This window comes from Episyrphus balteatus, chromosome 3, assembly GCF_945859705.1.
Source record: "Episyrphus balteatus chromosome 3, idEpiBalt1.1, whole genome shotgun sequence".
Taxonomy (NCBI): Eukaryota; Metazoa; Arthropoda; class Insecta; order Diptera; family Syrphidae; genus Episyrphus; species Episyrphus balteatus.
In genome coordinates this window covers 9,706,374-9,730,934 of record NC_079136.1, presented here as the reverse complement: position 1 = coordinate 9,730,934, position 24,561 = coordinate 9,706,374, and the positions used below count along the sequence as shown (strand labels likewise).

General features: G+C 31.8%; 3 protein-coding genes across 5 annotated transcripts in view; 1 reads left to right on the top strand and 2 right to left on the bottom strand.

The window, feature by feature from the left end:
• Positions 1–13,652, bottom strand: part of LOC129913312 (ras-related protein Rab-1A) — a 25,635-nt gene extending 11,983 nt beyond the window's left edge. The window contains exon 1 of one of the 2 annotated variants that reach the window (XM_055991920.1): positions 13,612–13,652. In XM_055991920.1, coding sequence (XP_055847895.1) covers positions 13,612–13,637 — 26 coding nt within the window. In that variant the 5' untranslated portion in view covers positions 13,638–13,652. Of the gene's footprint in view, positions 1–790; positions 1,084–13,611 lie in introns of those variants that run through there. The other variant, XM_055991921.1, reaches the window with a different exon arrangement.
• On the bottom strand, positions 7,555–24,561 carry LOC129913314 (AP-2 complex subunit sigma). Its single transcript, XM_055991923.1, has 4 exons — positions 24,247–24,561; positions 13,817–14,059; positions 13,612–13,761; positions 7,555–8,191 (listed from the first exon to the last, which is right to left on the bottom strand). The coding sequence occupies exons 2-4, from the start codon at positions 13,817–13,819 to the stop codon at positions 7,916–7,918; spliced, it is 429 nt and encodes a 142-aa protein (XP_055847898.1). The 5' UTR covers positions 13,820–14,059; positions 24,247–24,561; the 3' UTR covers positions 7,555–7,915.
• Positions 17,886–19,783, top strand: LOC129913309 (phosphatidylserine decarboxylase proenzyme, mitochondrial). 2 transcript variants are annotated; one of them, XM_055991917.1, is made up of 2 exons: positions 17,886–18,017; positions 18,102–19,783. In XM_055991917.1, the coding sequence occupies exon 2, from the start codon at positions 18,110–18,112 to the stop codon at positions 19,400–19,402; it is 1,293 nt and encodes a 430-aa protein (XP_055847892.1). In that variant the 5' UTR covers positions 17,886–18,017; positions 18,102–18,109; the 3' UTR covers positions 19,403–19,783. The 2 variants fall into 2 exon arrangements, with proteins under 2 accessions (XP_055847892.1, XP_055847891.1); XM_055991916.1 differs by having other exon boundaries at positions 18,106–19,782.

The following is a 24,561-nucleotide window of genomic DNA, read 5'->3' as shown; positions in this document are numbered from 1 at the left end:
AAAGAGTGATTGTCAATCTATCACGCCCTCTTTTAATGTAAATTATAAATTGCCTAGAATCTATGGAACAGGTCAAACTTAAAGACCCAAGAAATCTAACTTGTCTTGGAGGCAAATAGGGTTTAAAAAAGGGTTTTCTGTTTGCAAGCTTTGTTGGCAATCTTTTTGGACGAAGTTGTGACATGGACAGACTCTGCGACTCTAACAAGGGGCAGCTAGCAAGCAGCCAGCAAGATAGATAAAAAAAAAATATAAAACATGACAAAGAAAAGAAAAAAATTGACAAAATCGTATCGAATTTTTTTTTCAACACAAAAAATGCGTGTGGTGGGAAGTGAAGTGAGATTTGTTGTGACGTGACTCATCATGGCGAAAATTTGCAAAGAAAAGTCGACTCTGAAAAATGACGAAAATTGGAAAAACGACGATTTCCTTGAAAATTGATAGAATTCATAAATTGTTTTGTGTGCGTTTTTTTTTCTACTTTTTTTTTCAAAACGAAACACAAAAAAAGGCAAAAAACTTCAATCTCATTAGTGCGCAGTAAAGAAATATACGAATTCAAAAAAAAAAAAAAAGAAAAAGAATACATTGCATTTGGAAGAGAAGAAGAAAAAAAAAACTCATGATTACTTTGGAACAAAGAAAAAAAATAAAATATTCTAGAATTGTGCACTTTCTAATGGATTTTGTGGACATCTCAAGAATATACATTTTCTACGTTGTAAAAAAAAAGAAGTTAAAAGATTAAATCAATTTAATGAAAAAATGAAGAGAAAAAAAAACTTACTATTCCGGATTCATCGCAGACATTATTTCCTGGGTGATTTTTTCTTCAACTTTTTTCTCTCGCAATCAAAAGTCGCTGACACTGTTAGAAATTATCTTTCTTTTTTTGTTGCTTCCTTACACAATTGTACACAGCACAGTTGTTCTTTTTAATTAATAAACTAATCCTTGGAGAAAACACTTTTTATTTTATATTTTTTTTTAGGTGTTTCCTGGGGATGTGTGTTTTACAAAAAAAAAATTTTTCTAGCAAAAAAATTTTTGGTGTGTTTTTCTTTTCTTTTTTTTTTCTCAACTTCGGATAGAACAATGGCGACGACGACTATGAATGTGGAGAGATGGCACAGGCTGAGAATGATGTGTAGGTAGAAAAATGTATGAGGGAGTTGTGTTGTTATCTCTTTTGTTTTTGAGAGATTTATATTGTGGGTAATGGAGTTGTCTCTTTCATTTTCTGACACATCATAGTAGAAAATGTAGTTGTTTGTGTGTGTGTGGGATAAAGTGCAAAATATGCCAACAAATCGATATTTGATTATTATTTACCTTGGGTGGAAACAGAATGGATGTTTTAGGATAGTGGAGAGTTTTTTTTATCCGAAAGATGTGGATACGAATTTGGTGATTTACACGATGAGTTTTAAAATTGACAAGGGAATTAGATGACAAAAAAAATGCCGGATTTACATTATCCGTTTTTTATTATCCACTTAATCCATATAGATCATTTATTAACACGTATTACAACAACTTCATTCGATCTTGCTTTTCATCAGAACCACGATTCTGTTTCGGGTATAACTACAACGCTAAATGTCCGAGCTATATTATTCAATGTCAAAACCAAAAAGTGTCTAAGCTAGATTATTCAATTCAATTTCCCAATTTGTTCAAAAAGTGGTCGTTGTATTTATACCTAGTCTAGTACGCAGATCGCGCTAAAATTTATCTTTCATACAAATTTCCTCCAAAGATAAATTTTAGCGAGGATTTTTAGGCAGGTAGTATGTAGTTCACGCGCTAAATTCGAATTCTCATCTACTACTTTTGCAAAAAGTCTCCACTCAATTTAGCTCGCGAAATAATGCTCAGCGGATTTTTTCACAGATAAATTTAGACATTTTTGTGGTTGTTGTTGTTGCTGGAAGGAATAAGAGGCAAAAACAACCTTGGAATATATAAAAGAAGAGGAATAAAACAAAATGAGAGCGTAAAAAAGGTATTCTGCAGGTAAAAAAAATATGTAATGTTATATTGAATGTAAGCTGGTATAAGTAAATGAAACTGTGATTCAGCCGTTATTTTTAAATTTAAATTTATCTTGGATTTTAGCGAACGCGTGTAGAGATAAAAATTGTCGAGATAAAATTTAGTTTAGCGCGATCTGCGTACTGGGCTTTTAATATGTAACTTCCCAAAAATGGCCAATGTAGTTTGGGCTTTATAATCTTCGGCTGTAAACACAATGCACAATTTGGGTTGGTGTAGAGTTATTATAAAACTGAAATGAAGTAATTATCCAAAATTTACACGATGACTTTTGTGGCTACAAGCAATAACCACCTAAGGCCGTGTGCGAATTGCGTTGGTTAAATTTTCTACCACGGTTAAATTTGACGTTTGGTTAAAAAAGGGATCAAATTTATTCTTTTGCTGTGCGAATTGGGTTAAAATGTGTTAAATGGGACTTTTTTTTGGCACTTTGATTGAAATTCTCTCAAGATAAAACAAAATTACCCCTAAATATGGCTTTTCTTATATTCATTTAACTATTTTTTTTTTTTAAACCCAGCTGAAAATATATAAAGTTAAATATTCTAGTATGAAAATGTAAGAAATTCTCAATTTCACACACTTTTTTCCACTTCATTACGATCAAAAAGAAATTATTAATTCAGTCTTCGAACACTAATTCATAGTTCACCAGCTCCAAACAAAATAGAAACATAATAAAAAAAAAAACAATTCTAACATATTCAATTTTTCAAGATAAATAATAATTTGAGGAAGTACTTTGTATTAATACTTAGTACCTGGGTGACCGAGCTTTGCTCGGTATCTTTAAATGTTATAACTTTCAGTAAAAAAAGTCAAATGTAAACAGCAATTTTTTGGAGTGGGTTTGAGTTAGCAATGACCAGTTTTTTCGTGGGTTACAAAACACCACATTCCCACTTTATAATCCAGTTTATTTACGTTTGAAAACACATACGACGATCAGCAATGGATAGAAGGGTTACAGGAATCTGCATTATCGAAAATGCCTACAGCAATGAGATCCCTTTTTGTTTAAATTTTAATTTACGGGCCAGAAAGTTTTGGATGGTGTACATAAAGTTAATATTTATTTCAAGTTTAGCCTTGTCGGCAAAGCTTAGTATGAAGAAATACTGTTTTTTATCCCTGTCTCTGTTTTATTTTGTATCAGTGGATGCTTTACTTCTTTCTTTTTTTTACTTAGGTATTATGTATTATAAGATTGACATTAGGTCAATGGTGGTGCTTGTTGTGAGTTATTTTATTTGTATACGTTAACAATAGTCGCATTAAAACAAAAGAAAAACGTAAAACAGAGATAATGTGTGATACCAAATTAACAAATTACTTAAAAGTTTCAATACATGATCAAAAGAGTCATGATCTAAAAAATTTTGTTTAGTTATTGTAACAAAAAGAAAAAGAACAATGCGTAAAAAATGGAACCATCCCTCAAAATTTTATTGAAATCGTTGAATCTGTCTCCGCGAAAAAAAAAACTAATGTATGAGAAAATACTTCCAAAATTTTGTATTTGCCTAGAGGAAAAAACCCTCAAAATTTCATTGAAATCTTTAAGGGGGGAAAACCCTCTGGACGACAGCTTTTTCAATAATTTTTTATGAAAAACTGAAAGCACTTATTCAAATTTTTAAAAGAACAAGATATTACTGACATTATTAAGTATTGATACAAATTTTTTCAAATAAAAAAAATAACAAAATGGCGGCTCTAGAGCCCTTGAAAGTTGGCGCCTCTAGTTTGCGCCGTGCAACACACAGGTCCAGGAAACCATCTTATATCAAAAAGGAAATTTTTTTCCGTTAGATGATATTAATACGCATTGCATGAACCTAAAATTATTTTTTTAAAATGAAAAATAAAAATTATAAATAAAAAATACGAAAAAAAAGGTGTTTTTTTTCTACAAAGAAGTAGCTAAAAAAAATATTTAATGTACAAATTAAATTCAACTTTTAGGTTCATGCAATGGCCAATGATTCAAGGAGTAATTTTCTTCAAATTCCAAGTCGATAGCTTCATTAGTTTTTGAGTTACGTTGCACGGCGCTGAAAAAAATGTGTTTCGAGAAAAATGCGTTTATAGTTTTCGTTTTTGTACTGTGGTAGGCTTGGAACGCATGGGTTTCGGGACTATCTGGGGTCTTTTGAGGCTTCATTCAAAGCTAAGACCAATAAAATTGTTTCTTCGGTTGATAAATGCAATTTTTAGTGAAAAAAATAATAATGCAAAAATTAAAAAATTCCAGAGGGTTTTCCCCCCTTAAAGCAATTACCAAAAAACTTATATGTGAAAAAAATAAGCGTAGCTGTGGGCGGATATTTCTAAAAGTACTTCCAAAACATTTTATTCGGCTAGGGGATCAAACCCTCAAAATTTCATCGAAATCCTTAGTTGTTACCAAAAAAAATTCCATGTTAAAAAAGTGGGTGTGGCAGTGGGCAGATTTTTCCAAAAATACTTTCCAAACTTTTTACTCAATTAGATATACAAACCCTGAAAATTTCATCAAAATCGTTAGAGCCGTTTCCGAAAAAACTTATATGTTAAAAAAGTGGGTGTGGCAGTGGGCGGATTTTTCCAAAAAAAAAACTTCCAAAACTTTTGACTCGCTTAGATAAACAAACCCTGAAAATTTCATCGAAATCGTTAGAGCCGTTCCCGAAAAAACTTATATGTTGAAAAAGTGGGCGTGGCAGTGGGCGGATTTTTCCAAAACTTCTTCCAAAATTTTTTACTCGCTTAGATGAACAAACCCTGAAAATTTCATCGAAATCGTTAGAGCCGTTCCCGAAAAAACTTATATGTTAAAAAAGTGGGCGTGGCAGTGGGCGGATTTTTCCAAAACTTCTTCCAAAATTTTTTACTCGCTTAGATGAACAAACCCTGAAAATTTCATCGAAATCGTTAGAGCCGTTTCCGAGATCTCAATTTTATATATATATATATATATATATATATATATATAAACAATTTTAGCTCGTTTAAAGTTATAAGATACGTTTCTTTAAATATCAACGCATTATAACAAAAATAATTTCAAATCTATCTTGATCTTTCTATCTTGAGAAACGTCAAATTTTAACCACTAGTGTCAAATTTTACCCTGCTCCGCAGCTGGGTAAATTTTAACCCATTTTATTCACCATGCTAGTGTCAAATTTTAACCAAACGTAATATTTTAACCAACATTTTAACGCAATTCGCACACGGCCTTAGGATAAAAAAAAAATGGTCTTTTGATCCTCTCCATGCTAAAGCCTGGTACGCTGCTCGCGCTAAATTTTAGCTCCCATACAAATTATCGAAAAATTTTAGCTGAGCTAAAATGGATCCCATACAAATTATCGATAACTTGTATGGGAAATTTATCTTCGCTAAAATTTAGCGCGAGCAGCGTACCAGGCTTAAGGCATAACTACAACAAGCACTTCTTTTTGAAAAAAGTCAAAAAGTGAAAATTTTCAAACTCATTTTGTTACAGTTTTCCGAGCCCAAAAATGAAAAACAATGATGCAGAAAGCTTATTTTTGTGTCCCAAAAACAATTTTTGTAGTTTTTTTTATTTTTTTTAAAGGTACTAGAAAGAAATAAAAATTTTAACTTTTGTAAAAATTTCCCTCTTTTTGCAAAAAGTAGAATGTAGTTAAAAATCTACATTCACTTATTTTTTTAACTATGAAAGAACGATAACCTAGCTCGAGTTAAAAATTGATTTCTTGTTGACGAAAATTAAGGCTGATACTCTTTAAGCACAGTATAGTGTACTGTGCTCTTTAAGAGCTCATAACTTCAAAGCGATCCATGCTATACCTATTTTCAGAGTTTTGTTTTCGGGGTGATCACGATCAGCCATAACTTAAGAATGTTCGAGGCCCACTGCAAAAGTATGATGAATAGAATAGTGTGGTGAATAGGCTTATGAGCACTTGAAGCTAGTTTTCATAAGCCTATTTACTCCCACAGCATATTCTACTGATATACAAGTTGCGAGTGGTCTCGACCACTCTTACATGGTATTCAACAAGCGTTTATAAACTCATAAGAATATTGACCACTCTATGCAATTTTTTTAAGTTATGATCGCTGACTCCGAAAACTTAAGTTATGAACGATGTAAACTTTTCTCATGAGGCCTGACCCGGTATTCATCAAATGCTGACTCACGAGAGCTCATAAGTTTAGTTTTTTCGGAGTCAGCGATCATAGCTTAAGAATGGTATAGGCGACTTATAAGTTGTATCTTGTATGAAATGTGTGGTGAATATTTTGATATGTATTGTGTGGTCTTAAGTTATGAAGCGGGTAACCATTCATAAGAATATTCACCACCCAATCGGAAAAACTGTCGCAAAATGAGTTTGAAAATGTCATCTTTTGGCAAAAATTGACCGTTAAGCCTGGTACGCTGCTCGCGCTAAATTTTAGCTCCCATACAAATTATTGAAAATTTTTAGCCGAGATAAAATGGATCCCATACAAGTTATCGATAACTTGTATGGGAATTTTATCTCAGCTAAATTTTAGCGCGAGCAGCGTACCAGGCTTTATAGTTAAAAATTTATTCATAAAACTAACCTAAGCTATGATTTCTGATCTTAAGGATACTGGGCTTTTAAGTTCAGTTTGGCTACTTTTGACTGAATAGAAATCTCAAATTTTCAACTTTCAATAATTATACTACCTACTCTATGTATGTATGTATATGATTTCAATATCCTATGAAAACCGAGTGCTTCATAAAGTTTTTATTTAATTTTCGGAAAATGGACTGTAACACCACGCCTGTGGAAAAAATTTCGATTTTTTAGCTTGATTACCGTGTCCCTTTAATTGAGAGAAAGTTGTGGTTGGAAATAAGTTAAACTTAGGCCCAGTTTTTCAGTGCGGGGTGTAAGTTGATCCGGAGTTAAACTCTAAACTCCCTACAGCTAAATCCTTTTATCCGAAAAAGTAATGCGAATGGAATTCAGTTGTTTTTACCCGTGGGTTTTTGTGGTATCCATTCCGTGATGATTCCCTAGGCCTAGTTATACTTAAATGTATTTACTTAAATGTATTCGCTGGCATAAAACTACAAGTTTTATTACTTGAAAGTATCTTTTTAACTTAAACAACACCAACATTTTTCTCTTCATACTTTGGAATGCAATAAATTTATTTGTTTTTTTTAATAACGAATATCATCATGTTTTTTGCGAGTGATCAGTGATCACATGCACACTCAATAATTTGTTCAATGGCATTTTTGTTAATGTTTTGTTTTTATATACATCACACAAGCATAATACTTCTTAATTTATATTTTTATTATGTAATCGTCTTTCTCGTCTTTAATAATAAATGCAATGAAACACGATTGTTAAATTATGTATACTTAATTGTTGTGTATATTATATTAAACTAAGATGTTTCACTTCTTGAGATAAGGTACAGGAATACAATAATAACAAAGAATGTACAATAGATTACAATTATATAGATTCCTTATTTGTTGTTTTTTTTTTTGTTTTTGTTTCGTTCTTGTTTAAAGTATAAATTTTTATAATAATTATAAATGACTGACAATCAACTTTCTTTTGCGCTAAATTTTAAAATTATTTGTTTTTTCTTTAAATTGTCCGCAAATAACGTTCAGCTTTTTTTTGAATAATAATAAAAATAAGATTTAACATTTGGATCAAACTAAGCCAATGAAGAATGAATAAATTTTAGGCTAAAAACTATAATATCTCCAAACTTTAAGGATTTTTTTCTTTTATAACAATTTCATTAGGAAAGGGGAATAGTTTTTTGTTTTTTATTTTTATATTTTTGTTTTTATGTATTATATTGTTTTTGTGATTATTTATTCTAGGGAATTCAGTGTGAGTAATTGCTTGAGAACTTTCGTTTGCGATGTCTCTCTTATTTCGCCGGCCAAGAACATCTCATCTACCACGGTGTAGACTTTGTAGAAATTAAAAACTAAATCCAACTCGCATACATTGTGGAAGTATTCGTTCAATACTTCCACAAAATTGTGTATTGCTTCTAGGTAGCAGAGATTGTTGTCGTTGACATCAACGCATATACAGAAGTAGAGACCTGCGTACCTCCGGTAAACGATTTTGAAATTGCGGAACTGAAATTTGTAAAAATTAGTGGAAAATTGGTTACTTTATTTAAAACGAGTTTAATTAGGCGCTTTAATTATAGTAATTTTTATTTATGTATGAATATTCGTAGTAAGCGAAAAATAAGAAACAAAACCATAGTATTTTTAAAAGAGCCTGTCATACATACAGAACGCAAATCGAAACTTATACGAAAAAACAAGGATATGCAACTCGATGTAGAACGATGATTTGGATCATGATAATCAAATTTGAGTAAAATGAACTACTAAACATACAGACTCGAAAAAAATATTTATTTTATATTAGAAGTTTTTCATTTTTGTAAAGGAATCATTTGGTTGTGACGCCAGAAGTACGATTTTATGACTTGTATGACATCGAGAATTCAGGCGCTTGAAACAAATTTGACAACGTTGATGCATAAAAGCATTGAATCATTGAAAGAATGAAAAGACAAGGCAATAAAAGCAAAATCTACAAAAACCAAAACCAAGAACAGAACTATCTCTACAAAGCCACTCTTAAGGATAATGCAGCATCGCTTTCTCATACAACAATTTGGTACTATATTAGAAAAAGGGTATGCTCTGGCATTATCCCTGTTATTTAAGTCATAATTATCTTTTTCTTCTTCCATTTCTCGGCGCTGTTATGATTCCGATGTCGAGGGGGTCATAACTGTCCCACGCATCTGCTTCACACTAGTGATCCGCTTGTGGGGTTCGTCGGATTGACCTAAGAAATCGACGGCAAAGCCTTCCGGTTTTGTATTGCTCCATTTCTGAGGCCAACTGAATCCTAGTGTTTTTGCATTTCTTTGTAACAGGAGTTTTAAGGCCTACCTTTTTTTTTTACTTCGTGTTGGAACGTTGTCTTTTTGAGGAGGCTCTCAGGATCTCTCCTTTGAACATGGAAATACGAACTAAGTCGGTCGTTTTCATTTTTTTTTTTTAGTATTTTTAACATGAAGGCTTCCTTCTTCTGTCATACGAAGCATTTTCATTTAAGGCATGCAAAATTGTATTCAGACTCATCGCATATAAAAGTGGAAAGTTCTGGTTTAATTTGTTTTTGATGGATAATTTTATGTTTAGGGGAATATGAAGTTTTCACGGCAATTGTGAAAAATTCTCAAAAAATGTCTTTAAAAATATGTTGTTTTTTTTTTTTTTTGTTTTTGGCGTAGGTATGAGTTACAAAAACAATAAATTTATGTAGAATTAAAAGGAAATTATAAAAATATTTTTTTTTTCACTCTAAAGATACAGCCTTTTTAAGTTGAAGAGTTAGTTTCTTTTTTTTAAGTTATGAGAAATTATGTAACTAAATAATAAATAAAGTTTCATCCAAAAAGTACAGTTAAATTGAAAAAAAAAAAAAGAAATCACTTTAATCCCGTGCAAACTAATATTGTCCAGCAGTATACCCGCAATTCGTTGCACATGAGGATCGAATAGATTAACCGAGGAGTGAATCAGTTCGTATTCAGTAATACGCAAATGGAATAAGAGCAGGAAAAGAGCAACACAATTTTGTTGCCGAAAATCACGTAGGCTGTTGCAGACATCAACTCAAGGGGATTCGTTTGTCTTAAAAACCGATCTTTTTTAAGAAGATGTAATGCTTAACCAAAAAAAAAGTATAAATTAATCCTTTATTTATGTAATATTTTCAAAAATGTTATACCATTTGGGTATGAGAATTTAACACGCCAAAATTTAAAGCAACTCTCCAAAATTTCGAAAACATTTTCTTACAATACTGTCCATTGAATTAAGGTTATGTAAAAATGTTTAGTACTTGTTTGGACAAAAAAAAGATATTTTCTTCATAACTTAATTCAACTTTGTATGTAGAGATTAAAAACAATCAGCTATTTTAAAAGTAGGACATTCGCTCCTCGCTATACATTCAAAATAATAAAAGGAATGTTACAATAACATTTTTAAGGCAGCGAATACCTAAACAAGATACCCAATTAATTAGATTCGAAACATTTTTCAAACGGTTTGCAAGTCATAACATGGGCCTTATTTTTAAAGAAGATTTTTCTGAACTAACTTTTCTGCAACTTGAGTATAATTGCCTACATTGGAAAGATATTTTTGAACTTTTCAATGCTCATAAACAGACATTTCATTATAATCAAAAATACTCACCAACTTTTGGGTGTTAGTGATAGAAAAAAGTCTACTAGTTTCGTTGACGTTTAATGGAGGACATTAGGAAGTTAAAGTGCAATAACAATGCAATCTTTTTAATTTGTATGATACCAAAAAAGTGGTTGGCACTAAAAACAATCTTCGTCATCTAGTGACAAGACAAATAGTCTTGGTTTTACAATCTTCATAAAATCATCTCCCTGCAAAATGCACTTAAGATAGGAGCTTTAAAGTGTAGGTATTTGCGTTTTAAAGGATATAAGAGCAACGAATTGAACTTAAGTTTTTGATAAAGCTAGAAGGATTCATCTTGGAATCTATGCAATCTCAATTACTTAAAAATACTCCGTTGTTATTTATTGCACAAGAATTTCCATAATATGCCCTCAATATAGAGATTATCTTTCCAAGAATACCAACACCTAATTTTATACATGCAATAATTTGCAAGTCCATAACTTAATTAGTTTTTGAGTTACGCATCTAGGACGACGAAAAGGACGATGATGTTTTTAAGAGTGAACGAGGGCAAGACAAAGTTCAAAATTTCATAGCAAACCACATGGTGCTTTGAATTAAAAAAAGGACTAGATCTTCTCCTACACATCAATACCTTCTCGTAACAATGTATTAGGGTCAAAATCATGGAGGTGGAAAATTTGATGTCCAGGCATTTTTTTTAAATCAAAATAACATTTATTTAAAGTTTTTTTCTCATTTACCAATTAAAATAGTAGGCACGCATCTACGAATATATTTGTTTCGGTTAGAAAAGTTTAAATTTCTTTTTTATTGCATCTTATATACCCAAAAACAGCGTTCCCGGACATGTCCATAACTCAAAAACTGATATTCAAATGACTTAAAAGCACATTAAAGTCAATTATTTTTAAGTATTTCTTTTCTAAATACTACATTAACACAATACTTTTTATACATACATATGTACATATATTGGTAAATCTTTTACAAAAAAATTAAGTTTTGTTATTTTTTATACATTAATAAAAGTTGTCCCAAGAAAAATGACGCATAAAACCAACATTTCTTAATGTATCAATATTTTAATCATCTAACATACAAATTGTGCTGCAAGCAGTTTTTAAATTTGATTTTATATAGATTTATCATTCCACGCTTATTTGTATGGATAAATATATAAAATGTATGTTTTAGTTTCATTTTTAAGTAGCGTACATTAATTAACCGTCATTCCGGGAACGCTTGTTTTGGGGTATAGTTAGATTGAAATTTTAATTTTTTGGTTATATTATGATCAAAAATTGAGGCCACTGCAATATAATCTCAAAAATATTTCGTTTAACTTTGTGACATAAAAAATAAAAATAAATTAATGTCGAATTCCTTTCAATTTTTAGAATCGCCTCAAAAAAATGGAATTTTTGGTGTTAAAAAGGAACATGAAAACAAACCGAATTCTTTTTGCGATTGTGTGTGTGTCATTTGACAACAATTTTTACACGAACGTCAAGCTGAAATCAAAACAATTTCTGTAAAATAAAACCAAAGGTTCCTTTGATCAATAATTTTGTTTATTTGCTTCGGTAATATAAATTTAATTTAATCCAAATCAATAGGAAATTGCAGATATTATTAAGATCTGAATGAAGATGAAGTAAAAGGTTAATTATTTGGCCGTATGCTGTGGTTTTACAGAGAAAAAAATTTCCTGAAGATAATCACGAGAAGAAAAGTCACAGTAATTTGACTTTTTCACAAGAACTATGCCAAGAAAAATTATATTTTGATCGCACATTGTTTTTTTTTTATTTATTTCATAATTTTCCGCAATAAAACACGATATTCCATTATAATTTACTCCTTATTTGAAGTTGGTATTCCCAAATAAACAAACAACACGAAGGAATCTTTCAGCTTGACGTTTGAGAAATGTCAAATGTTCCAAGTGTGTGTGCAAATCCGTGTAAATCTCTCAAAAAAGAGGGATTAAAAAAAATTCGAATTCTGCTTCGTTTGAGGCGAATTTTTTTTCTATGGAACATGATTTTCAGAAAAAATTCGCTTCGAGATCGCCGAAAATTCGATTTTTGCATTGAAAGGAATTCGACATAAGGTCAAAACGTCATTTCCGGGAACGCTCTTAGAATCTGAATAAATAATGCAGTCTAACACTCATAATTTTGCATTTTTTGGGTATTTTTAATCAGCAATCTATCTAAGTATGGCTGTAATATACACTTTTATCAAAAAAGTTACAAGAAAACAAAAGAAAAAATTACTTATGGCCTAAGTGTTTCGGAGGTGCATAAAAGCATTTTTTTGTAGAAATCGGTCTCTGTCTTAAGAAATAGAGTTATATTTAATTAATTTAGGACCTACTACCTTAATATAATAGTGTATCACATTGATACTATTTTTAGACCCCTTAAGTCGTTTTGAAGAGATTACCACCATTTCGAGGAACGTTTTTCTAGTACTAATTTTTGGGGTTTTGCGGTAAAGTGAAAAATATACATTTTTGTGCTCTGCCCGTTCATGAACCGACAAATTATGGCTAAAGCGAACATTTGAGCATGAAATTTTTATCATAAAACAAAGTTGATTTTTTAAGAATTCGGTCAACGAAACTTCCCACCTCCATGATTTTGACCCATTAAGCAACATTAGATTTTTGTGCTGAAAGAGAATTACTCTTCGCTTCGAAGGGCATGAATGATGACGATATTGATAAAAAACAAATTTTTCAAGGATAGAAATTTTGCTTCAGTAAACTCCGTTCTGTACAAAAAGTACGAGCCATGAAAAGTTTGCGTGTACAATTCAAGGTCGCCATTAAGGCGATGGGATTGATAGAATGGAAATGATTTACTTCAATTTATTACGAAAAGTTGACCTAAAAAAGCAAAATTGCAACAACAAAAAAACTTCAAGCCCCTGATAAAAAAAATTTCGAATTTCCAACATGCGTTCGAATACACCATCACATCAACCTTCACAATCTCCAATTGAAATCGCATTTAAGAAATATATTTAAAAAATTGTAATCAGTAGCAAAAATGTAAAAGTTCATCAACCCTCTCCTACGAACTACGACCTTCCGTTTCACATTTTTATCGACTTAGCAAAAAAAAAAAAGGGATTTTTCATTTTGCCCCAGAACAAGTATACGCCCCACAAAACTTGACTGCCAACAAAATTCCACATAATAAAATCGACCCCAAAGTGATAATACGAAATAAATATGTAAAATCTAAATTCATTGATAAAAATAAATTAAGTACCTCAACGAAATTGGTATGTTTTGCATCTCGAACTGTGACCACTGCATGGACTTCTTCAATTAATTTTTGTTTTTCGTCATCATCGAAATTCATGTACCATTTTGCAAGGCGGGTTTTTCCAGCTCGATTTTGGATTAAAATAAAACGAATCTATGAAGAAATATTTATATAATTATAAAGTTTATAAAATAAACTATTGATTTACCATTTTATTTAATGTTTTTTATGTTGAGAAATTGATCTTTTTGTGTGTTGAAAATTGCTAATCAGCAGCCGACTTTTCCAAAATTTCTCAAATTACAAAATAGTGTACATCAAAAACTGTCAAATTGTCATCATCAAGTTTTTTTTTTTTTCATTTTACTAGGGGTATAGATGGGTGGATGGAGAGAGTGCGTTCAGAGGGATGGGTGTGGTGAGTTTTGTTGAATTTATTAGTGTTCAGATTCTGAAATGTTCCACATTAAAATTCATTAGGTTAATCGCATACTGGAGAAGAACAATTTAGTAAAGACTTTTATGGTCATATTATTCCCTTGTTTAAAAAATACATCTGGATGTAAAATTGTCAAATGTCAAAAATAAATCCAAATCCAAAATAGTTATCCCGATTTTAACTATGAAAATAGTTAAAAAATAGTTAAAAATTACATTTTTTTATCTCGTTTCCAGTCATTTCAAATTCTTGACTCTGTTGAGTACAAATTTATCTAAATAAATCATTTTTTTAATATTATATATAATAATATTTGATAACATAACAAAATTATAATAGGGGTATTCACGATCTGGTGCAACAGGCCTAGTAAAAGTGTAAAATTTTATTTTTTTACAATAGATCGTGAACGCACCTCTTCTTATCTATAGTAAATATTTAATGGAATCCATGATATGATTTACATCAGCTTCACTCTTTTTTTACGGAGTTGTCTTTCCACCGATGCTTCTTCTTTTTTTTCAATTTTTTTATAATATCATTCTTTGTTGTGTTCGGGTTAATTTATTTTCACAAATTACATCAAAAGAAACAAAATAAAAAAGAATAAGAATAAAAAAGATAAACTGTTCATCATGGGCGACACGCGACGGCGAGCTGCCATCTGTCAAAAAAAATTTACACCATTGTATTTTTATTTTGCAATAGGGTTAGGGTATAGCAAAAGTGCAAGACCATTGTAAAATTTCAATCCTTATATTTTGTTGTTGTAGTGTTGCAAGATTTTACACTTTTGCACTTTTGCAATGATACTAGACCAGTTGCATCGGATCGTGAATACCCCTAATATTTTGCGAAACACTAAAATGCAGGCACCTCGTTTTTCTTTTTTGTATTTTTTTTTCGGAAATGTCAACTTTTCGTACTTAAACTAAGGTAGAGAAGTCAGTTAAGGTCCGAAAGCAAAACTGAACGAAATGGAGCAATCTTCTATTACGGTTGCGACCCCTGATTTGTCTATATTTGGGAATTTTCGTACGTCAAAGTACGTACTCTTCTGATTTTTATAGTTTATTGGGCTTAGCCTTTTCCCACGGAGCCAAAACGCGGTTTTCGCAAAAAAAAAATCCAAAACCACCACCAAAACTCAGGGGTCGACTCCTGGGGTCGAATTACAGCATACGATTACGATCATTCGTTAACGTTTTTACTATTTGTGTCTCTATTTATTTAGTAGAAAAAGATAGGGACACATAGCAACCATACGTTAACGAACGTATGCCGTAAAATCGACCTCTGGTGTTACCATACACTTTTGTCCCAATGATTTGTTTTTAAAATTTTTCTTGACTCCAAGTGCAGTGTTGACGGTTTTTTCACTTTAAATTCATTTATTTCTTGATTTAAAAATTATTTTCTGTTGATTTTTCTTGATTTTAAATTAAATTTGAATTTTTTTATTTTGACTTTGACAGAATACTCGATGATATTTTTTCGTTAGCATTTTCGCTGTCGACTTTGGAGACTTGACAATTTTTCGTTTCGCATCATCATCGTTAAAATCAAGACAAATCAACAGAAAATAATTTTTAAATCAAGAAATAAATGAATTTGAAGTGAAAAAACCAACACTACTCTTGTCAAGAAAAATGCGCAGGACAGTAAAAAGTAAGTGACAAATGAGTGAAAACTCTCCAATTTTTCGCTAGAGCTGCGTACTCAAAAACGAAAAGCAAAACGAAATTTTCCGTTCAGGATTTCGTTAACGAAATTTTGTATGGAAAATTTCTTTTCGTTTCAGCAGCGTACAAGGCTTAACTATAGAAAAGAACCAACTTTCAAGCCTAATAAAAGAGATAAAGACAAAAAAAAAAAAAACAAAAGATGTATTACAGGTAAACATTGTTTTTAGAAGCTAAACTTAAGGCTTGGCCACACCGGAGGGTATGCGGTAGCGGTACGGGTAGCGGTAACGATATTTGTATGAAAAAAATTCCACATCTGAACGTTGATATGTCAGTTTGGAATTTTTTTCCTACAAGTACCGTTACCTCTACCCGTACCGCTACCGCATACCCTCCAGTGTGGCCAAGCCTTTATAATTTCAAATCAAATGGCTAAATTTTTTTTTTAATTTTGTCCAGTTAGATTGGCGATTTACCACACTATATGCGGTAGTACGTTACGATACTATAGTCGATTCGCTTTTTACTGGCTGTATTTACCTATTTTAGCAAACCTTAAAAAACACTTTAAATTCATTTTTATAAAAACAGCTCTGAGCCTAGTTTATAATATTTATTCAAAACTTCAGTTTGTAAAAATACTGCAATTATTTTCTTTCTATTCGCCCGATTCAATTCCATTACTATTTTCAATTCTTAAGGCTTGGCCACACTGGAGGGTATGCGGTAGCGGTACGGGTAGCGGTAACGATATTTGTATGAAAAAAATTCCACATCTGAACGTTGATATGTCAGTTTGAAATTTTGTTCATACAAGTACCGTTACCTCTACCCATACCGCTACCGCATACCCTCCGGTGTGGCCAAGCCTTTATGTCTTATTCCGTGAACTTTCTTTATTAAATAAATGTTATCTTCTTCGCTGGCTATAGGTCTTGTTTCGATTTTATCTAAACTTCTTTGTCGACGTTTCACGTGGACGCTTCTTCAGGACTAAGAAAAAATAATTCTAAAAAAATGCTAAAACGTATAGAATAAATACTTATCTTTAAAGGCTTGGCCACACCGAAGGGTACATACGGTAGCGGTACGGGTAATTGTATGAAAAAAATTCCACATCTGAACGTTGATGTGTCAGTTTTGAATTTTTTTCATACAAGTACCCGTACCGCTACCGCATGTACCCTTCGGTGTGGCCAAGCCTTAAAGGCTTGGCCACATTGGAGGGTATGCGGTAGCGGTACGGGTAGCGGTGAGGGTACTACATACGGTAGCGGTACGGGTAATTGTATGAAAAAAATTCCACATCTGAACGTTGATGTGTCAGTTTTGAATTTTTTTCATACAAGTACCCGTACCGCTACCGCATGTACCCTTCGGTGTGGCCAAGCCTTAAGGCTTGGCCACACCGGAGGGTATACGGTATAGCGGTAACGATATTTGTACTAAAAAAAATCCACACCTGAACATTGATGTGTCAGTTTGGAATTTTTTTCATACAAGTACCCTCACCGCTACCCGTACCGCTACCGCATACCCTCCAGTGTGGCCAAGCCTTTAATCTTTTGATCTCCAATTAATTGCTGTTAAAGGTTTTTTTAGGTTTTTTGTCTCGCTTCAATATTTCAAAAATCAATAAAAAATGTCTTGAAAAAGACGTTTTCTATTATCGAAATTTAAAAATAAAATCGAAACAAGACCTATAGCCAGCGAAGAAGATAACATTTATTACTATTTTCCATGGTATAAGAAGAGAAGGTATGATCATTAGAAAAAACTCAGTATCGAGAACTGTCAAATGAAAGAAAAAAAGATGGCTACTTAAGGTTTTGACAGCCCAGCCCATTGAAATTGTTGTTGTAAACAAATTTGTCTTGGAAATTGTTGTTGCTTTTGACTTTGCCAAATGCCAAACGTCAAAACACTATTACCCCATTTTGTAAGATGGCGGCTCTAATGATCATACCTTGTCTTTTTATACCATGACTATTTTCAATTCAACTCGTTATTTTAATTCAAAAGTACCAAATATATTCTCTGAATGCGTTCTTTTCTAAACTCACCACATTTCAAAAAACAAAATTACCCCTCCGTCATTTGCTAAAAAAACCTTTCAGTCAAATTATTTTTTTTTTTTTATAATTATATTTTTTATTTGTATTCCTCTGTTACCGAATTGAGGTCGAATTTACAATTTTATCTTAAAATAAATACAAAATACATCTCGAACTTCTCGCAATTAAATAAAAAATTCCCTTATTTATTTTATAAGTTATAAAAAAAAGGTACACACTATCTTCTTACTTCCTTAAAATTTGAACTAATTTTTCATATTATTATTTTTATCTATTGCGTTTTTTGTTGATAAGAAAGAAATATGGTTTCATATTTTCTTCCTCGTGGGCGATTCCTAATCAAAGCTGGTAATCTTCGTGATACACAAAAACAAACTAACAAATGGCCAGTTAGATGGACATTTCGTCGTCAATTAACCACAAAACCACAAGATTCAAAAGTTGATTCTTTACTACAACAAAAATCAACAACAACAACAATTCTCACAGCAAACAAAGAAAACTCTTCATCTTCGCTAAACTCACTGAAAAGACAAAAAAATCCTTGGTTCAGTTGGAGTGGTTTATTATTGCGATGGGCACCGATGGGTTTTTGTGTCTTTGGTGCCATCGAATGGCAATGGCATCGAAATAAAGTACAAAAACAAAATTTGCCCCGAACTGCTTCCGATTTTCAAGCAAAAGTTTATTGTTCACTTCCTTTGAGAATAATAAGTCGTTGCTGGGGTTGGTTAGCTAATTGTTACATTCCAACTAATTTCCGTCCATTTGTTTATGGCTGGTATTCGAATAGTTTTGGGGTTAATCTTGAAGAAGCACTTTATTCTGATTTAACTCATTATGAAAGTTTAGCGGAATTCTTTACGAGACCTTTGAAAGAAGGAGCACGAGTTGTTGATCCTCATTGTGCTTTAGTGTCCCCAGCTGATGGAAAGGTCTTACACTTTAGCACAGCTTCACAATCTGTTGTGGAACAGGTTAAAGGTATTAACTATCGAATTGACTCGTTTCTTGGTCCGAATAGTTGGGTCAAGGACATAGATAGTTCAAACCCAGATTACGCGGAAGCTATCCGAATGAAAAAGAATGAGGAAACATCGATATTCCAATGCGTGATTTACTTGGCTCCTGGGGATTATCATCGTTTCCATTCCCCCGCCGATTGGGAACCACAGATTCGTCGTCATTTTACAGGGGAATTGTTATCAGTCAGTCCTAAAATTGCCACTTGGTTGCCAGGACTATTTTGTGTCAATGAACGGGCTTTGTATATTGGCAAATGGTTGCATGGATTTTTTAGCTTTACAGCAGTTGGAGCGACAAATGTTGGATCTGTAAAGATTTACGTCGATGAACAATTGAAGACTAATCGTTGGGTTGGACTTAAAGTCGGTTCACATAAGACTTGTTCGGAGTTTGAGGAACTCCAATTGCCAGAAGGCACGAAACTGGGAAAAGGAGATCTTCTTGGACAGTTTAATATGGGAAGCACAGTTGTTCTATTGTTTGAAGCTCCAAAGAACTTTAAATTCACGATAAAAGAGGGACAAACAATTCGAATGGGAGAACCTCTAGGACATGTGGAAAAGAAGTAACAAAACCAGTGATCATCTCTGTGGAAATGGATTGAATCTCTTTTTCCAGAAAAGACACCTTTAGGCTATTCTCTGAAGCTGTGGGTTCAACTTATTTATTCAAACGAAGTTGATTAAACCCGTAAAAAAAAAGCAAACAAGAATGCTTGCATGTAATTTTTTCTTTAATTGTGCTTTATATTATTTTTTGTTTTTTTTTTTTTTTAACTAAGATACAAAGAAAATTGTTATTGTAAATATTTTTCAGAGATAGATAGATTTTTTGTATTAAATAAAAAAAAAAATGCTACTACAAACCGATCTTATAAATTTTCCTTAATTTCTATTTTATTATTTTCGTTATCAAATAAAACAAAAATAATTTATTTTTTTTTTGTAATCTTTTTTTGTCGCTTTTCTATATTATTTAAATAAACATATAAATAAATTTTGATTTTATTTGAAAAAAAAATGTATCCACATGTTTTTTCTTTTGTTTTGTTTGTTTTGAAATCAAAGTTATGGCCTTCGGGTAGTAAGCAAGTAACGGTGCGTAATTGTTATTGTAATGATTAATCTCAATGTCAATGGGCTCTTTTTTTGTTGTTGTTTACTGTTACGAATGGAAAAAAAAGGAAAATTAAAAAAAAATGTATGTACACAGTACAAAAGTGAGTGACTTATCGCTTTGTGGTAAAAATTTTTGTTTGAACTTTAGTGGGATTGCGTTGTATCTTGTGAGGTCTTACAATTGCAAGACTTCCTTTTGAAATGGTTGATATCAGATCAAACTGTTTGCCCTTGTTGAAAGACTAAAACTTCTAGAGTTGGGCCTCTGCAATAATATACACAATTTAGGGTTTCCAGAAACGAGTTTTTTTTTATTGATTTGCTGGCGCTATCTGCTCCCCATTATGGGAAAAGTGAATGGTGGAAACTATTCTGACAATTAAAGTAAGAGGAGAATTCTCTTCCAAATTGTTATCTTTGCTGCAGATTCTCTCATAAAAAATTATGAAAGCGTTCTTCAATGCGAATGCAAAATACAGAAAAATCATAGGGTACCATGGTGTGTTATATTTGTAGGCCATCCGCAAAAGGATTTTCCAAAATATACCATTCAACGAAGATTTTTTATCTGTTAATCTGCGTTTGGTTTTAATAAATTATGTAAACTATTATTCATACGGTCACCGGTAATTTGTTTAACATTTTTCCTTTTAGGCTTCAACATGTTTATTTAAGTGAACAGTTTTTAAAATATGTACACTCCTGCTCAAATTTAACGCACATCATATTTATTTTACAGAAAATTCCTACTATTAGTTTGTCTCACAGTATCGTGGTTATTTTCTCAAATAAGACAGGAGTGATCTTAAATTGAAGGTATGGAGTAAAATGTTTGTGGGGAAGATTTGGAGAGATATGCTGAAGTCTATCTGTCAACCCGCTAACCTTTTAGAGATGAGTCATAAATTTTCATGAAGTAAACTCTGCTTTACAACACCTACGGAGTTAGTGAGCTCTCCTAGACCTACTTTAAATACCCAAAAATACTTGACTGATATCCTCGAACACCATGCGGTTCCAATCACCCCTAGATTTGGTCCACAGTTCAGTCTGATGCACGATAATGCATGCTAGAGTGGTTTGAAAATATCTTCACCCTTGAATTGACCACACAGATATTCGGATTTGAATTCAATAGAACATGTCTAGGAAATGTTGAAAAAAGTGCATTTGCGGCCGAAATCCACCTCCAAGCATTCTTGATCCACAGAAAATTGGAGTGAAAGAAAAGTTACAATAAAACCTTCAAATGTTAATTCGTGGAATGAATAGATGACTCCAAGTTGTCATAAGCGCTAGAGGAGACAATGCCAAGTATTGAATAAAATTATTGGAAAGAACTGTCACGTGCTTCCATTTTAAAAAAAATTTTTTCTTAAAAAACAAAAATTATTTTAATATTAGTTTTCAGACCTTAAATTGCTAAATTTGGTTCATCTTTTTTTTTGTTGATAATACTGTTGCAGTTTAGCATTTTTCTGACTTGCTTAATAATAACCAAACACAAAAAAATACAACAAATAATTTAAAAGCCATTTTAAATAAGATGTAGGGGTATGACTAAAGAAGAAAAAAGTGTGCGTTAATTTTGAGCAGGAGTGTATAATACTGAATAATTACATTCATCTATAGACCTTCGTTAAGTTTTCATGGTTAAAAATACTTTCTTTACGGCAAATTTTGGATTTGTAAAAAAGTCTAGATAACAATAATGTCGTTTTCTATTAACTTCTGAGATTTTTGTGTAAAATTCTCAGATTTTCCACTGCAAATAGAATATGAAATCTAGTTTTGTAATTGTGTGCGAAATCTGTGCGTATAAAAAAAATAAAACAACAAAAAATGTTCAGACAAATGTCAAACAGAGGAGTGTGTGTGAAAGTGCGTGTGTTTGTATGCGTGAATCTTGATAAAAATCCAGAATCAGATTCTTGAATCTCAGATTCATTTTTTTGTCATTTTTTTGAATCTCTAGACGCAAATAGATCATGAAATCTGAGATTTGTCCACTATTTCCCCTCTTCACCCCCCCCTTTCAGCTGTCAAATTCACAAATCTCATTCTGAGATTCGTCAATAGAAAACGACATTAATAGCGTTTTCGTTTGGTCGTCCGGGACTGTCCGGAATTCTCCCGAACGATTCTGAAACTGATCGTTTGGCATTCAATGACAGTTCTAATTCTGAAAAGAAGAGAAAATCGATTCCGAATTTTGAGGCAGAATCAAAACCAGAATCACGCACACATGTTAACACTTAAGACGTCAAAGTAATGAAATGTCATTCTTTGTTATTCATTTCTCAATTTCAAGATTTTTAACTATGCACAAACTTTAAACTATATTAAAATAATGTGAAGAAAGAAAACAAAAATAGATAACTTAATGATAATAAAAAAAAAAATAAACAAAACAAAACTTTCATCAGACGTTCGCATTTGATGTTTCACAAATACAAAGAAACCCAAACTTCAGAATAAAAAAAAAGTATCTGACTCTGATCGTTTGGCATTCCGGATCGGACAGTCCCGGACGCTTCTAAGAATTCCCAAACGAAAACGCTATAAGACTCCACATTACGAAGAAAGAAAAGAAGTTGAACATAATTTTTTTCGCTTCCATCCAATTACATTTACTTCAATTATCATTACGCACTTTATATATTTTTATAAATTAACCATGAATTCGAATGGCGAAATTGATTTGATTTGGAAAAAATCGTCATTTTGAACACCAGCAATGCAAAATAATACACAAACTACTTTAATAAAATTCTAACCGATGACGTAAAACATTCAAAAAGCTGTCAATATTTTTGTTTGTTGTCACAAATATCCCAGGAATATTTTAAAAACTAAAAATTAGCCAACTTTAGTTTTTTAAACTCGAGAGTAAAGATAAAAAAATAGTGAACAAAACAGATTCTCCACTTTTGTTTTAACTCTAGAATTGAATTTAACTCTCAAGTTTGTTAACTAATACAAAAATTAAAAAAAACCGCTTTAAAAGCTAATATCTAAGGTTCTATTACTCGAACTGACAAAACTAGCATGTTTGGTTTCAGGTTAAAAACAGAACATTTTTGAACTAAAACTTATTTACCATACTCAGGTATAATGATAGAATTTACTTACATAAAAGAGGTCACCAATAAAACGTGTTTCCAGTGCTCCTTGTCTGTAACTTTTATCACTGGCGATTCTCAAATAAGGTCAATTAAATATCCTTCGATTCTCATTCGCATAAAAACCAAAAATAGAATTTATCTGCTTCAAACTCATAAGTTTATCATATACAGAGGTGAGAAATTTATTTTTAAAAGGTATTTTAATTGCATTTTTTAATGTTCTTGTAAATGTACATTGTGCATTTATACCATGATCATACAAATGAATGAATTTCGTGTTTTTCATTTTACAATAATAAGAAATACTTCAGCAATAAAAATTTAATGGGTTTTCCCATGCAAAGGTACACTCGGGTGTATGCGTACTATTTTATTCGGTGTATTTAAAAAAATAAAAAAACTTACCCCCGTATTTATAAACGTTGCATAACTTTATACAACTGTTTAAATTTGGAAAATGTGATCAAAAACCTTGTTTATTGTTGTCTTATAGCTGTCAAACTTATACACAAGAGTATATTGTCTCAACCGCGAATAATGTGATTATTATTTTTATTAAATAAAGCGTATTTCCAACAATTTGAAAAAAGCTATGCAGTGTATAAGTAGACAAAAATCTAATAAATACGTTATTTTATTTAAATACACCGAATAAAATAGCACGCATACACCCGAGTTTAATGTTTTATATTTCGCACCTCCCAAAAATGTGCAAAAATGTTGATTCTTCAGAAAACTCGATTAAACATTTTGAAAACGTTTGAAAACAATGTAACGGTCCAAAGACATTTCTGCCCCCTGGATACAAATAGAACATTTTCAATTGGGTCTTTGTTTCATCGGAAGGAAATACCTTTTCTTGAAACTATGGCATACTTAACTCAGAAAATTCAAAATTTGCACTTACGTCGTTGTTCCACCGCGGGTGCGATTTTACGTTGATATTTGAAATCACGTTTAGAGATAACGACTAAAACGATTTTGATTAATTCTAATAGCAGGAAAATAGCGTTTTCGTTTTATGAAGAAAAAACCTGTCAGTTCTGTCCGCTTTTCCCGCATATCAAACAAATATATTTTAAATTCATATAGGTACATAAATGCAGGTCTTATAATCTGGGCAAATATAGAATATGTTTGTGTAAAACAATAAGTAAATAAAATACTCACAAAATGATTTGTAAACTTTAATGTATCGATGGTGATGAGCAAAACTGACCAACATAAATACATACTCTTCCTTGATTAGGAATAATTTTATATATGTAACTGTCCGTCCAGCTTAAAATTTCCATCGTTATAAATGATTGGCTTCTGGTGACACATATCTTGCATGTTGTCAAATATTTATCAGTTCAAAAGTCCAATTCATTTTTCTCTCAGGCTCAGTATCAAGAAAGACGTGCCATTATATGCTTTTCCCATAAATATTTATTATTCCTACTTTTTCTTGTGATAAGAACGAGCTTCAATGTGTGAAATGTT

What these genes read in the sequence shown, in the direction of transcription:
- LOC129913314 (XM_055991923.1), bottom strand. An exon ending in AACATACCAATTTCGTTGAG is followed by an intron (nt 8,192 to 13,611) that starts GTACTTAATTTA and finishes TACAAATTTCAG; the next exon opens with TTCCGCAATTTCAAAATCGT.
- LOC129913309 (XM_055991917.1), top strand. Translation starts at nt 18,110, where the DNA reads ATGGTTTCATATTTTCTTCCTCGTGGGCGATTCCTAATCAAAGCTGGT.